Source organism: Amphiura filiformis, chromosome 7, assembly GCF_039555335.1.
Source record: "Amphiura filiformis chromosome 7, Afil_fr2py, whole genome shotgun sequence".
Classification (NCBI taxonomy): domain Eukaryota; kingdom Metazoa; phylum Echinodermata; class Ophiuroidea; order Amphilepidida; family Amphiuridae; genus Amphiura; species Amphiura filiformis.
The window spans coordinates 67008351-67023911 of NC_092634.1; the positions used below are offsets into that span (position 1 = coordinate 67008351).

A 15561-nucleotide genomic window follows, 5' to 3' on the forward strand; every position below is an offset into this window, starting at 1 on the left:
TCATTATGCAGTGTTTCAAGAATATTTTAATTCATAATTTACCTAAACTAGTCAGAATTTCAATTGTATTTGTAAAAGCCCCAAACAGCAGAGTATATATATATGGTAGGGCTTCTAAATCGTAAATATATATATGATAATTTTGTCTTGGTTTCAATCTCGGATTTTGGATACAAAGATATGAAATGAATTTCAATTTATCAATATAATTCAATTTCCTAAACGTTGCTTGATAATTGTCACCAACTTAGGGGGTCGTAATTTTCCTGCACAAAAGAAAAGGAGAGTCCTGCGCCGAGATTTCTGATGTAAAAAGCCGGAAAGCATGCCTTCTGTTGGTAATTTTGAAATGCATATATTATCTGTATATACTTTTAATAATGTTAGGTGTAACTGTTGTTAATTTAAGGTAAAAAAGTTGCATAATAAGCTATTTTGAGCCTCTCAACCTCTTTCGGTCGCCAACAAAACATGTCGAATTCAACAGTCATGACAGTCATGACAGTATTTCAGTAAATCTGGAATTGCAGCACTGCAGCGGGCACTGCAGCCTCTTCTGGCGAATCCTACATGTATGCTTTGCACAATCCCTTTTGCAAATTAAGCGTACTGTTAATCATCCAGCGCATATTATTTACCACAAGGTCCTATGCACACGCTTAAAAACTATAAAGACTAAATCTATAATAAATTACTGAGAGTTTGGCGAATCATGCAAATAAGCCCAATCGCCATTCTAACTTCTGGTTTTTGAGCGCAGTTTTGGGACACTTTGACCTCTGACATATCGGGAAAATTGACGTAATTTTTATTAATTTTCTTATCACTGCTTATTATTGTCATTTGTCATAATTTTGATCATTAAAAATAACAAATAATTAATTTATAAAAAACTAATATTTTTTTTTTTTTTTTTATAATATTGTAAAACATTTTAGATTATATTTTGTATGTACAAAAGCCCAATATTTCTGAATTTTTTGAAAGGTCAAAGGACAAAGTGTCCCAAAACTGCAAAAACTGTCCTACAATGCACCATTGCAAACTTCCAATGCCGATTGGGCTTATGCCTTATTGGTAAGGCTAAAACTTCTACAGTTTACATTATTTTGGAAAACGGATTTTTTTTTTTTTTTGAGTAAGGTTGTCCCAATAAAACATCCAATTTTGTTTTTGTTTACGTTAATGGTGTCAAATAAGGTTAATTATTATAAAAAGCACTGAAAGCTCCCTGCGAGCTGAAACTTTTCACGCCAACACAATACACTAATGTTGACATAGCCAGAAATAGGCCTTCTGTCCTGTCATCGGTGTGAAGATAATTCTGCGATGCGACTCACAGTCGAGTGAAAACAACTTCCTTGATTCAATTTTTGTTGATGATTTCTGTCATTGGTGTTGTGTAAATTTCGATCGCAAATAGTCAATGGAATCAAACAACCGTTTCTAAGTCTACAGAGTGGAAGAAACTTACAGGATTTACCGTGTATACACTGACACACTTAAAATTAAATTCCATGGTCGAAAGTGCTTTTTTCCGAATTGAATGTCACTCCAACAACATCGCTATGTAGCCTCCTTCACAGCCGGTTTCTATCGTTCGTAACAAACCGTGAGTCACATGCAGTTTGGGCCCAAGACTAGATATAGCCCGGATGTTGGACCGACAGAATATGCCTGTAGTCTCCTATAATTTACATGACACAGTACATGTAGAAACTCAATTAACATCTATTGTTTATTCAACTAATTTGTCAACATTGGCATGTATTCTGTGTTCAACACTGTCTGTTTTATGGATAACCTATAGTCAACAGTAGAGTGTTTGTTTATTGAATTAGTTTGTAAGTGAAGTTTGAGTTGTAGGACAAATTAATCAGGGTTGCCAAACCTGTGGTTTGGTAACCCAAATGGGTGACTTTTGAACAATTTCACCGAGACTTCCCATAGGAACAGATCATGGTTTTAGAAAAAAATTGGGTGACTTTTCAGCAATGCAGGGCGTGCAAGTCTGGTAAGGATAAGTATTTGGATGTCTTGAAGGCCTACATTTATTCAACTAGGGGACTGGGTCAGAGAGGGTTTGTCTGATACAGTAGCAGACCTCTGACAGTTAATTAGCTATAACTACACAACCAAATTTGGTCATACATGTAGCTACACCATCGTGGTGTTCACTAGCCAGGACCTGCATGTAACATGGTTAGCTGCAAACAGCCAAATGTTCAACTCTGTCCAATTATGAATAGACTGCAGTATGGCCAGGGAACCAAGTTTGACTGGGTCAGAGAGGGTTTGTCTGATACATAGGGCCTTGACTGTCACGGCAAAGGGCCTTGACTGCCAAGGCAAAGGGCCTTGACTGCCAAGGCAAAGGGCCTTGACTGTCACAGCAAAGGGCCTTGACTGCCAAGGCAAAGGGCCTTGATTGACTGTCAAGGCCTTGACTGTCAAGGCAAAAGGAACTGTCAAAAAGAGTGAACCAAAATAACATCCAATGTATTTAATTATTTAACCCTAATTTTAAAAGTGACTTCTATATGAGACCTTACAAATATGTACACTGGGTTTCAGAGAAGAACGGCAGTCCCTTGCTCAGATTGATGCGGCGCATTTATAATGAGTGACATCGTGGAGCTTTGTGTTCATACAAGGGGCCGATCTGCGCCGACCAAAGATTTGGCCTGTCGTCCAATCAGATTATCAGTCTTCCTATGATTGTCAGCCGATTGGTTCCGCCATTCAGCCAATCAGAACCCCACTTCCGTTTTTACGCTCTGCACGCTCTCAATTGATGTAAACATGTGCCATTCTTCTCTGACAAAAACTGTAATAAATACATTTACTTGTCTTCAGTTCTTCAGAGAGAAATTGGACTCAATAATGCACACATGCTGATCTGTTGATATGTCCAAATGCATGAGCCCTGCTGGGGAAGTGGATTGGATTGGATGCATCAACAAACATCCACCACAAGTGCATTACATGTATGTCCATTGTCCAATCCCTCAAGCAACAAGGGATCTGCATTTTTTATTTATTAACTAATTTCAAGTAACAAAAGATTTTCTGAAATTTCTACTCTATTGTGAAGGTGCATAGCACTTTCTAACAGCAGGTCACACAGGGCCAGACAGAACATCAATGTACAACAGATCTGCCATGTTTTCAGCTGGCAATGGCCACTGGACCAGTGGCCTATTAAATTTCAGCCCTGCTTTGTTCAACTCGTTATGAGGAAGACTCTTAAAGTCATAGAATGGCAATTGGCATACACACAGTTGGGTGCATCACTTACACAAAGTGTACTTTAAAATAAAGGTATGACTGATCTGCACATTTGTAATTTTACAAGAATATGTTGCGGGGACTTTATTGATGTGTGCTGTACCAGTAACAAAAAAAAACCAGATAATTTGCCCTATGACGAGTTGGACAAAGTTTCTAGATCAATTTTTCCCCAAGAACACAATATTAATGTCTAGTTCTGTTTCTTTCAGGTGTCATGGTTTTAAACAGTAGAGTACGGTACACTACATGTTGGCTGTTAAGCTACAACTATCTGATAATGACAAGAGGTGAGATATTATTTTCTTCATGTATCAAAAATTGGCAGAAATTCTTACTCCCTCTCACAGGCCAGAGAAGATATCTTGCACTTCCCACAATGCATTTCTTCCATTTCAATGCCCTGTTCTGATTTGCTATGTATCTTGTGCAACATGGGTTGATAGTGCTAAAGGTACCTCAATGAAGCACATCCAGATCTATTCTTGCAAAAATATGTTTATCTATCGACCCATGTTTAGCCGATCTATTCTCAACACGGAAACAATAGGGAACCTGTACAAAGTAGGAGTGTCATTGGCTGCAGTGAGCTGATGCAAAATGTTGCAAAGGATTCTGGGAAGGGTAAGATATCTTTTCTGCGCCGAGGCTGAAGTTTAAGGCAATGTCTCCATCGGGGGTGTACTGATTTTAACTGGAATAGACCATTGCTTCTGGAACACTGGGAAAGTGAACCAAACTTGTCAACTTATAACAAGTACAATGTACAGTATGCTGAAAATGAAATAATGGGGTGGGTCTTGCATGGAAAATTCAAATCTATAATTCCAACCAAACTTGTTCATAGCTACACCATGGTGGTACACCATGGTGGTGTTCACTGGCCATAGAGGTCCTGCATGTAACATGGTTAGCTGCAAACATGGCCAAATTTTCAACTCTGTTCGATTGAATAGACTGCATTACGGCCAGGGAAGCAAGTTCAAATCCTTTATTTGAAATCAGTCGATAAAAGCATGCAGGGTGTCTATATCTTTGGACAACTTATTTGACTGTTTTGGCCAGATGTGCCAGTAAATTTAGCTTCAGTTAATATTCAAAATTCATATTTGCTTCGTGTCTGTGGTCCTGTGTTAGTCCATTATGTCTGTTTATTACTTGTGGTAAAATAGGTTGACAATTCCAGCTTTAATTAATTTGTATTTTATGTACAATTAAATGTAAAAATACAGTTGCAAGGCCAAAAACAAAGTTTGTTTCCAGTAGGTGGCCTGAAAGCCTGAATGCAAAAAGTGTTTTCTCTCCAGAGGTGGGATTTACATTTTTTTGTATGCTGTGCCTAAAAATCACAAATATTTTTAAATGTCAAATCAATGCAGACCATGTTAGATTGGTTTCAGGAAAATTATAATATTTTTGCAGGATTTATTGATTTCATACTGCTTGTAAAATATAAGAGGAAAAAATTGTGCCATGGAAATAAATTTCTTCTGGATTTCTCAAATAAAGTCATTAAAGGAGTATTTCGTGATCCTAGCATCCTCTTTTTATGACATTTTTCAGTACATATCCACGAAAAAAGCATATTCCCAAAATTTCAGTTGATTCCGATTTTTGCGTTTGCGAGTTATGCATGATTATGTGATATTACACTGCTCCATAGACAATACGTTGTAATTTCGTTCTGGTGCACCAGAACGAAATTCAAATTTTGCGATATCTTTGCTAAACAAATTAATCTGCAAGAAATATTTTGTACATAAACATTATGTAGCCAGAGGTTTCCAGTGATATAAAAATCTCAACTTTTTTTGAGAAAAGTGGGGGATGAGGCTGTGGATCACGAAATGCCCTTTTAAATGGTGTAAAATTACTCAAAAATGAATGCTTGCCGCCTCACGGGAAACAACTTTTTTTCAGCCTGAAGTGAACATTTTGACTTTTAGTTTTAGTTTTAAAAGAATTTGCTGGATATTACTGATGTTTTTAGTTCTGAAGAAACAATGCCACATTAATTTTTGTCAACTTCACTAAAATAAATTATGAATTTTAAAGGTTAGAAATCTTTGAAATGTTCTGCATTTTGTAAACTCTCTTTATTGAAATCAAACATGGTTTGACTCATGTACAATAATATTACCTCAAAAATTAACTGAATGAGTTCACATTTTCGCTTTTTTTTTTTTTTTTGTGGTTTCTTAGTAGGCTTGCATGACTAAGCACTTTTTTTTCGAATGTCAGCTTTTTGTAATATTATATAACATCTGTTAGCTGGTATTATAGTACAAAATATTATTCAAAGTTTGTACGCAAAATACGTTTTAAACTCTAAAGACTATTTATGTAAGTACAAGTTATTTATCTCAAATCATACCATGTGGAAATAGCCCAGTGTTTTTTCTTCAATTTTCCCTGGTTCCATTTCCTCAGGGTATGTATATCATCAGATAATATTGGTGGCTTAGAGCCAGAACTAGTTATGTCCATGTGTTTTCTCAATTACATATTACTCATTTTGGTAACAAATGGATGGTTAATTCTGCCCGCCATAAGAAAATGTAAGCGACTTTGGGGTATATGCATGGTCACTTGCGTCTAACTAACTGTTCAAGTGACCATCCATATACCCTAAAGTCACTTGCATTTATTATGGAGGGCATAATTAACCGTACATTTGTTGTCGAAATGAGTTCACCTCAAGTTCAGTTGTGTCGTAGTTGAGTATTGCGCTGGTCATCACAGTATCAAATCGTGCATGTAAAGTTTGTCTCACAGAATATACGTGCAGTTGTGCACACGTACAAGGACAGTTTGTTGAGTGTCGACACACTTGCAGCAGAACCACAATAAAATAGCTTTGACGTCACTACTGAACTTGAAGTGAAGTATAGGGAAACTTTGGGCAGTATGTGGTTTTTATCCTTGGTCAAACAAATTTAATTCTTATTAGCACACTGCCAGATTTCATTCATCAGTTCAAGTGCATTCTGTGTTGAGTCCTCCTCAGCCTAAAACAGGGGGAGCCCAAGGTTGGGGGAAATCCCACCATATGCCCCACTGCTCATTTTCCTGCAATAACTCAATCGTGAAAAAGGGATACAGGACACTTGGTTTTAAACTTAGTTTGTTTCCTTTTAGGTGCTTATTTGCAGGGACTGCCTTTTGAGAGGAGTGAGAGCAATCACTCCTCTACAGCTCTTCTTAAGTTGCATTTACAATAGCGATTTATAGCTCCTCTAGATGACTCGTTAAATTCTTTATGCTTTAATGGCCACAGGTGCAAACAGCTCTTTTAAAACTCTTCTTGAAGACACCAGAAGAGCATTCTATAGCTCTTTTCTCATTTTCAAAGCGGCAGTCCCTGATTTGTAAACTAGGTAAAAATATTAATATCTAGATTTGTACAAATTAAGTTTAAGATATTCCAAAGGTTTTGTGTGGTTTCACCGAACAGCTTGTACTGAGCCTACATACATCAAATTTGCTACTTAAACCCTTTATGTACAATGTACTGCATATATTCAGTTTCAGCATTGTGATACATGTATGGGAATAATGACTGGTCTTAAACAAAGTTCTATAAACACAAATCAAATTGATTCTGATGACCTTCATGTGCAGATGATGTTTGCATTTTGTAGAAAATGTGCAAAGTCCCACTGCATGATGGGATATATGTCATCTGAGATTTAAATTTCTTGTGGTAGGTATAATGTATATTATTACTATTATAACATGCTGGTCTTAGAGTAGCAGCCCTTTTAAGGAATTATGAACAGGCTGGGAAAAAAGTAAACTTTGACCTGGGGCTGCTTACTCTCAAAAAGTGACCCAGGTCTTTGGTCTGTTGCCCTGAATCAGAGGCCATTTTGCATCAATAACTACAAGTCTGTACTATTACCAGGCTTTCAGTTCAGCATAATTTATGGCATGATAAATGAGCATAGAATGCAAATAAATAACAAACATTCTATGAACAAAAAGTCCAAATGACCATTATGACCAGGGGCCAGTTTGAACAAAATAGGTGGCCCTGGTCACACAGGGATTTACATGAGAACCATTTGGTGTTTCATAGCAACTGAATAGCCCCTGGCTCCCGCTCATTTCCCAGCCTGATTATGAAAATAATGTCTCGGTATATTTCGCCTTTGTTGCAGGTTTGTCTTCAGTGTATTAATGTCTTGCCATCAAGTTGCCAAAATTAAGAAGATACAGGTCTACTATTGTTTAGACTTTGTTGTTGTTGTTCTCTTCCCTATACAGAATGGTAATGACCACCAGGCACCTAGCACAAATCTCGGCAGATCTTTGTTTGGTATGAGGTACAAATGTACTATGAACCTCCTCTATCGTCGCTTCCTCTGGGTTTTAATTTAAACAAGAACTGTCTTTAAAAAGACAAGACACGCAACACTTCAGGATGGCTTCATTGAATGTTACACAAGACGATATGATCGACATTCTTATTGGTCACGCTAACGCTGGCTTGCCAATCAACTCGGAGCAGACTCCTCCCCCTCCACCGGCACCGCAACCTCAGCCATTGCAAGCTCAGCCATTGCAAGCTCAGCCATTGCAACCTCAGCCATCCTCGCCACCTCCCGTCATATCGCTCCAGAATCAGAATCAATCTTACCAGGAGACCTTCACCGAGTTGCGACCTCCGACCCAGCCCCAACAAACGTATCATCATAACCAGTATTTATGTCCCGGATGTCAACAGAGTATCCTGTACACCAACAGAAGTAGTCTGGTACAACTGCTATCGCTTCACCAACAGAAATGCCCCGGTTCGCGGCACTATCGTTACATGTGCTTAGAATGCCACAGCGCATTCAGAACGGTTGTGTCTCTACAGGAGCATGAAAGCACATGCGGCGTGGGCCCTGCTCGACAAGACAGTAAAACCAATGTGATGAATGCAAAGCAAAATGATAAAAACGGTATCGGCGCAGGTGGCGTGACAGGCGGTGTGATTCAGAGCTTAGCACACTGGGACTAATAGTGACATGCATAATGCAATGGCGGTGATAGCTCAAGGTTGCAAACTTTTGGGCAGGCGTTAGGGGAATTTGGAAACAACAGTAAGTTCCCATCGCAGTTCTTCAATAACGGAAGCGCAGAAATTGGCGATCATGATGACATGAAAACTGTTGTGAATCAAGGTGGCGTGATTCAGACTTTACCGGGACAGCACACAGGTTTCAACCAAACAGCGGACGATGAAAAGGATAATGACTACAAATTACCCACCTCTTTTTACCGCCCGGATATGATCAATACAAAAGATTCGGTGTCTACTGCGGGACAACTTGGGACAAATACGGGCGGTGTGATTCAAAGTAACCCAGATGCATTTGGACAGACATCGTGTCAAGAGGACTCCAGTAAAACAGGTGGTCCAAAACAAGAAACTGTTGATCCGAAGGAAGGTGATTTTGTTCATAGCATGTCGGAGCAATCCTACGAACACTCCCATCGCAGTAGTGGGGGTGTACCTCTGAGTGGGGACAAAGGACAGCTTATCAAAAACAAAGACATTGCAGAGGATTCTAATCAAGAGATAGATTTGACAACTGAGGGCCAAAGAATTTATGTTCGGGAATCGTGGAGTCAGACTTACGATCAACGAAACCGGCTCCAGAAAACGTCACGGTTAATCTGTTGTTAGATGAGGTATCGCCGCCCGGTAGAAAAAGACGAGCTTGCGAGAAAGATGAAGGTGTACAACGAGAAAGAAATGTCCGAACAGAGAGAGTGTTTAGAGATGGAATCGCTGAAGAGGTTAACGTCCCATCGTGATCAAATGAATATTATCAGAAAGGAGAAGATTTTGGCGGCAAAAGAAGCAAGAGCAGCAAGGGAAAAAGACAACCCACCTGTACGAAAGAAGAGAGCGTATAAGAAGAGGAAAGGAAAGGGTGGTGTCGTAAAAAGAGAAAAAGGTCGCCAAGGAACCAAAGGAACCGAAGGAACCAAAACCTAAAAAAAAGAACGCATAAGCGAGAGAGAGGAAAACAAAGAAAAAGAACCAGAACTTGAAATCCCATTGCAATGCCAGCAGTGTCCGAAAACATTCAATAGGTATTCATTGTACACGAAACATTACCAGATGAACCACGAGAGAGCAATGTGCCAGTATTGCGGATCGCAGTGTATTCGGCGTAAACTCAAGTCTCACGCGAAGCGGCGCATCTGCGACAATTCAAATGCACGCATCCGGGATGTAACAAAATTGTCAACTCTAAGCACCGTCTGATTCGTCATTCGAGAATCCACTCGGGGGAGAAGCCATTCATGTGCGAAGTCTGTAGCAAACCGTTTGCGGGAAGGAAAATATGGTGAAGCATCGTAAGCGCGTTCACGAAGGGAGAAACCGTACCAGTGTCGCTTCTGCGGGCGTAAATTTGCCGACACAGGCAGGCTTAAATACCACGAGGCACCACACCAAACCACGTCCAGCGGATTACCGGTGCAAATTTTGCGGGCGAGGGTATAAATCACATGTGGGTTGCTACCTGCATGAGAGAACGCATACCGGCAACACGGTGAAGTGCCAGTATTGCGGGAAAGCGTTTATGGCCAAGGAACATCTGAAGCGACATGAATACCTTCATACCGGAAATTATCCATTCCGTTGTGGAAATTGTCAGAAAGGGTTCAAAGATCATGGTTCTATGAGGAAGCATAAATGCTTGGCCGTTTTATAAAAGATGATTTGATTGGCCTTCAGGCTTGTCTCTGGTTGAGAATAACCAATCAAAATTTGTCTTATGATTTGATTACAGAGCCTCTGATCTGACTGGTTAATTACATGATATAATCATCAGAATAACCAATCAAACTAGGGCTTTTTAGATTTCTGAGCAATTTCGAACTTAATCCCCTTCAGCCCTACTGGTTATTTTTACCATATCTCTGATATCATGGCATACCCTTCATTGTAACCAAGTAACATCTAGTTCTTAGAGACCGATAAGTCAGCCTTGTTGTAGTGCCCATGGGGTTAATAATAGACTTCCAATTGAAATCCATACCCCCTATGGAAGACATGACCTTAATAATCTTCCACACAGGGGTGCAGATTTCAAAAAGAGTCATCCATTCAGGTAACCATATTTGAAATTCACACTCCCTGTGTGATACATGTAGATATAAAGTCATGTCTTCCATAGGGGGGTGTATGGATTTCAACCAGAATAGCCCATTTTGTGTTGATCCCTTAGACAGTGCTGTACGGTGCGACCATTTTAGGCGCATTGGCGACTAGATTTTTCTGATGGCGACTAAATATTCAATCCCTGGCGCCAATGGCGACCAACTATTGAAGCTTTTAATCGCCAGCAAATGCAAAACATGTATGTAATGTAGCATTCAAGAGTATGAATGTATGCTATGAATATATGCATTTATCATGTCTCAATGGGGACTTCCTGGAAATCATATAGGCCTATACACTGTACATGCTGTGTATAGTAAGAAGTATGTAGAGTTCAATGGGAATATGTAGATTGAGTACAGCAGCTATGAACATTCAACGCACATGGCTGTTCAGTTGGCACCACATATTTTTTACCTGGGAGCAAAATATGGGCGCCTAAATTTATAAAGTTAGGAGCCATTGGCTCCTCAATCAGGTTTTGCACCGTACAGCACTGCCCTTAGATACAACATTTATAACGATACTACATGTATGTCAGCCTTCCCATAGAACAATGCTGTATCTGCATGTATAACATAGCTCACATAGAGCATTTTTCCATGGGAAGTCTTGATGTGTAGAAGCACAAACAAAAAAAGGGCATCTTATAATAACTGCAGCTGCATAGCAGGATATTTTTGTGAGGTTGTTATTTTTTGCGGTAAATTTCAAAGCATGCGAAGTTAAAAAGCTTCATAAAAATATTTTTACCAAAGGCTTTAGTGTTTACTGTTTGAAACTTTACAGTAGGCCTGCAGAAAAGCAGCTAACTGTATTAAGAATTAGCAAATGCATGCAATGTACTTTATTGTATGTTTACTCCCTTCTGAATACAGTGTGTTTCTGATATAGGTCTATCCTTCATAGCCTATACAAAATGTGAATATTGTGAAGATTTTATTGAGGGATTATAGTTTTATACAGCTGTATTCTATAAGCTGTATACTCCCTGTCTTAACTAATTTGTGGTTACAATGTAAAATTGGCTGTATTTCTACTAATATGTCCGTTTTACCATAAATTTGGATTAACAAATAATTTGTATTTAGTATTTCCCCCGTGTATGTCGTAACATTGCTAAGACTGTATTCAAAAACATTTTGCTTGAAGTTGAAACTGGGTGTCTTATAATGTTAGTGGGTGGCGTCAAAACCCAATTGCCGTTCGACCAGTTCTGCCAGAGTGCCGGTGGTCGACCTGTGGTTGGGGTTTGAAGCCATCCCTTGATAGCTTGATCTGATTATGTAACTTGCATACAGGTGGATGTGTTTATGACATCGCTGGGCAGGAGAAAACTTGTGGGCATTTGACCTTTGACATCACCACTTTTGAAAATTGGCACAGTCATCATTGTGCAAAATAGGTTATTCCAGTTGAAATCCATGCACCACCTATGATCAGACCTTAATCTTCCACATAGGGAGTGTAGATTTCAAATGGAGTCACCCATTCAGGTAACCCATTTGAAATTCACACTCCCTGTGTGGGCAGTTAAAAAGTCAGTTCCATAGGGGTGTACAGATACATGAAGGTTTTGATTCAAAAATCAAATGACCATACACTGTAAGAGGTTTTACCTGCCGAGCTACAGTTGTGTTGTAATTCAGATTCACACTCCAAAAAGGTGGTATTTGTACAAATCATCCTACATGCACGTGGGAAATTCCTTTAGATTAAACCTACCACTGTAGGCTTTAATTGGGGCAAGAATATAACTTAATGTGAAATGTGTATTAGAAGTAGACCTCAGTCGTTAAATGTTCAAGATAACGCCAGAAATAGAAATATTTTGTTGTTGTTATCTTCCTGTATACAGGCTAACCATAGCAAGCATCTGAACAAGTTGTCGCAACTCTTCGTCAGTGTCATCAGCAAAGAGGGCGCTCTTCCGACTGTGAATCTACAATATCTGTGCCACATGTTTTGGATAATGAGGCTCACTCGATTGTTCTGAATCACTGGATGTAAATTTGTGACTGTACTATGGCGTCGTTAGATGTAAGCCACGATGACATGATAGACATGCTTATTGGACATGCCAACATGCCTATAGCGCATAACCAACGATCACACTCGGGTGGACATCATACCCAACATCCTCCGCATCACCAACCTCATAATAACCATGTTGCTCCACACAATCCGATGGCATCTCAACCATACCATCAGCATCATCAAATGAGTCCGCAGTATGTTCCTCATCATCAAAACCAAGTTAACCCACATCTCACTGCTCAAAACCAGGTTCATCATGGTGTCCAAAACCAAGTTAACACTCCACATAGTTCACAAAACCAGGTAATAACACCATTGCAAAACCAAGTTATGACATCACCATCGCATAACCTGGCAATAACATCGGCGCTTAAAGCCAGGTTATCACATCCACACCAAATCCAGTACCGACTCACAGCCAATTTGACCCGCCAACTCCCAATCAATATGACTCACCGACTCACAACCAATTTGACTCGCCACTTCCCCCATCAGAGAGTCCACGTAGTTCTCATGAGACTCAATTGACTGAACTTGCATCACCTAATCAGACGGGGCCCCAACAGAGTCCTCTGTCGTCAGAGAACCGACTGGTGTCGCAAGATAGTGATGCCGAGCAGTTCCCCGATGAACTTGAAGATGTGAAACCGCCACAACCCGTACCTCTACAACATAATCAATATTTATGCCCTGGGTGCATGAAATCCATTTTATACACCAACAGAAGCAGCTTAGTGCAGCTTCTGACCCTCCATCAAGAGAAATGCCCCGGTACAAGACGGTATCGATACATGTGTTTGGAATGCCATAGCGCATTTAGAACTGTCGCTCAACTTCAGGAGCATGAAGACATTTGCGGACCAGGGGCTGGGGCGCAGCACCGAACGAGAAACGAGAGCGATAAGCAAGACGATAGTGATGTATCGGGTACAGGTGGTGTTATTCAAAGCATTCCGGATCAAGAAGTATCCAAAGAAGATGTGGGACGAGGATGTAAAGCCTCGAGTGGATTGATAGAAGAGGCGAAGGTGGTGATGAGAAAAAGGTGTCGGTGAGGGAATCGTGGACGCAAACCTACGATCAACCAAAACCAGAAAGAAAAGAAATTGTCAATGTTCTCCTGGGCGAGATATCACCAGCGGGCGGAAGAGGAGGATGTGCACGCGTCAGATGAAGGTTTACAACGAGAAAGCGATGTCGCACCAGAGGGAAGTCGCCGAACTGGAGATGATTAAAGTCATCTCGGGGAAGAAGAGTGCCAAGGCTTGTAAGAAAGATTTGAAACGATTCGACAGAGGGAAGAGGTTGTTGAAGAAGCAAATGATAGCAGGAGAGGAGACGGCGCAGGAGCCGCAAGAGAAAGTAGTTAAACCGGGGAAGGAGAAAGTGAAAAAGGTAAAGAAAGAAAAGGAACAAGAACTGGAGGTGCCAATGCACTGTCAACTGTGTCCAAAGACTTTCACAAGATATTCCATGTACACAAAGCATTACCAACTTAACCATGAGAAAGCAATGTGTCAGTACTGCGGTACGCAGTGCATACGTAAGAAGCTGAAGCAGCACGAGAAAGCGCATCTGAAAGTTTTCCAGTGCACGTTTTCCGGATGTAGCAAAGTCGTGAACTCGAAGCACCGATTAAAGCGACACTTGCGAGTGCACACGGGAGAGAAACCGTACGAGTGCGACATTTGTAACAAGCCATTTGCGGGGAAAGAAAATATGGTGAAACACAAGAAAAGAGTGCACGACAAGGAGAGGAAATACCAATGCCGCTTTTGCGGGCAGAAATTTGCGGACAAGGGCGGACTGAAATATCACGAAAACACTCACACAAAGCAACGCCCCACCGATTACAGGTGTAAATATTGCGGACGAGGGTATAAGTCGCACGTAGGGTGCTACCTGCACGAGAGGACCCATACGGGAAATATGTACAAATGTGGGTTTTGCGGCAAGGAGTTTATGGCTAAGGTGCATCTAAGGAAACATGAATACATTCATACAGGGAATTACCCATTCCGGTGCATGAATTGCCAGAAGGGATTCCCCAATAATGGGGCAATGAAGAAACACAAGTGTTTAGCATTACTGTAAAAGTAGAAATATTTGCACTGCATTTATTTTTCGCGCTGTTTGCGTTCCAAGCAGAAGCAGCTACATGTACTGCGAAAATAACAATGCACGAATATATTCCTTTTGTGTATACGTAAAGTTCAATGTCAGGAAGCTTCAAATTTAAAAACTAGTGGAACAATTAAAAATTGACAAAAGAGCGAAAAAATAATCCTGATAAAAATTCAACTTTTACAGTACTGTAGCATTTTGCTAACACTAGACTGTTCCAGTTGAAATCCATACACCCCATATGGAAGACATGACCTTAATCTTCCACACAGGGAGTGTGAATTTCAAATGGGGTTATCTGAGGTGATTCCATTTGAAATCTACACCCCCTGTGTGGAGATCATGTTCAGTGGGTGTATGGATTTCTATTGGTATAGCACATTTACGACACACTGTAGTACCTAAATCCATTGTAAGTCTCAAAACCATCTTAACTCATAGGATCTATAAAAATATGTTTAAGAGTTTCGTTGAGTGTGGACTTTAACAATGGTTTAAAGGATGCACGGTGCATTGTACTTGTTAGCAAAATGCAACCCCTGGTAGAACACATGGAGTGTTGAATCTATATGCAATCCACTCAAAGCAGTGTGCTGCATCTTTGCACTGTGCACCTTCTTGGGCAGATATTAGGGGAACCAAATGTTGGAATCCAATTATGCTGTAATTAATGGCCTATTCCAGTTGAAATCCATGCAGCCTCTATGGAAGACATGGCCTTAATCTCTCATACAGGGGGTGTAGATTTCAAATGGTGTCACCCATTCAGGTATCCCGATTTGAAATTCACACTCCCTATGTGGAAGATGAGGGTCATATGTCATCTGTAGCCTGGCGATATTTGGATTTCACCTAGAATAGCACATTATAACTAGTACTTGGAAACTTGGAAAGGATTTAGATTGGCCCCTAATTGGATATTGAAACATACTGTAAACATGGACATTTTC

The 15561-nt window shown here is 40.2% G+C and overlaps 1 protein-coding gene across 3 annotated transcripts; it reads left to right on the forward strand.

Moving 5' to 3' along the window:
• Positions 1-250: 250 nt before the first annotated feature.
• LOC140157504 (uncharacterized) lies at positions 251-14807 on the forward strand. Of its 3 annotated transcripts, none has more exons than XR_011859691.1 (3): positions 251-338; positions 3501-3578; positions 7555-8931. XR_011859691.1 is itself a non-coding variant. In XM_072180717.1 (3 exons), the coding sequence occupies exon 3, from the start codon at positions 13643-13645 to the stop codon at positions 14579-14581; it is 939 nt and encodes a 312-aa protein (XP_072036818.1). In that variant the 5' UTR covers positions 251-338; positions 3501-3578; positions 12309-13642; the 3' UTR covers positions 14582-14807. The 3 variants fall into 3 exon arrangements, 2 of the variants coding, with proteins under 2 accessions (XP_072036818.1, XP_072036819.1); XM_072180717.1 differs by lacking the exon at positions 7555-8931 and adding an exon at positions 12309-14807; XM_072180718.1 differs by lacking the exons at positions 251-338; positions 7555-8931 and adding exons at positions 3255-3321; positions 12309-14807.
• The last annotated feature ends 754 nt before the right edge of the window (positions 14808-15561 follow it).

Excerpts from the sequence above, each read along its gene's own strand:
- LOC140157504 (XM_072180717.1), top strand. The coding sequence starts at position 13,643 with ATGTGCACGCGTCAGATGAAGGTTTACAACGAGAAAGCGATGTCGCAC.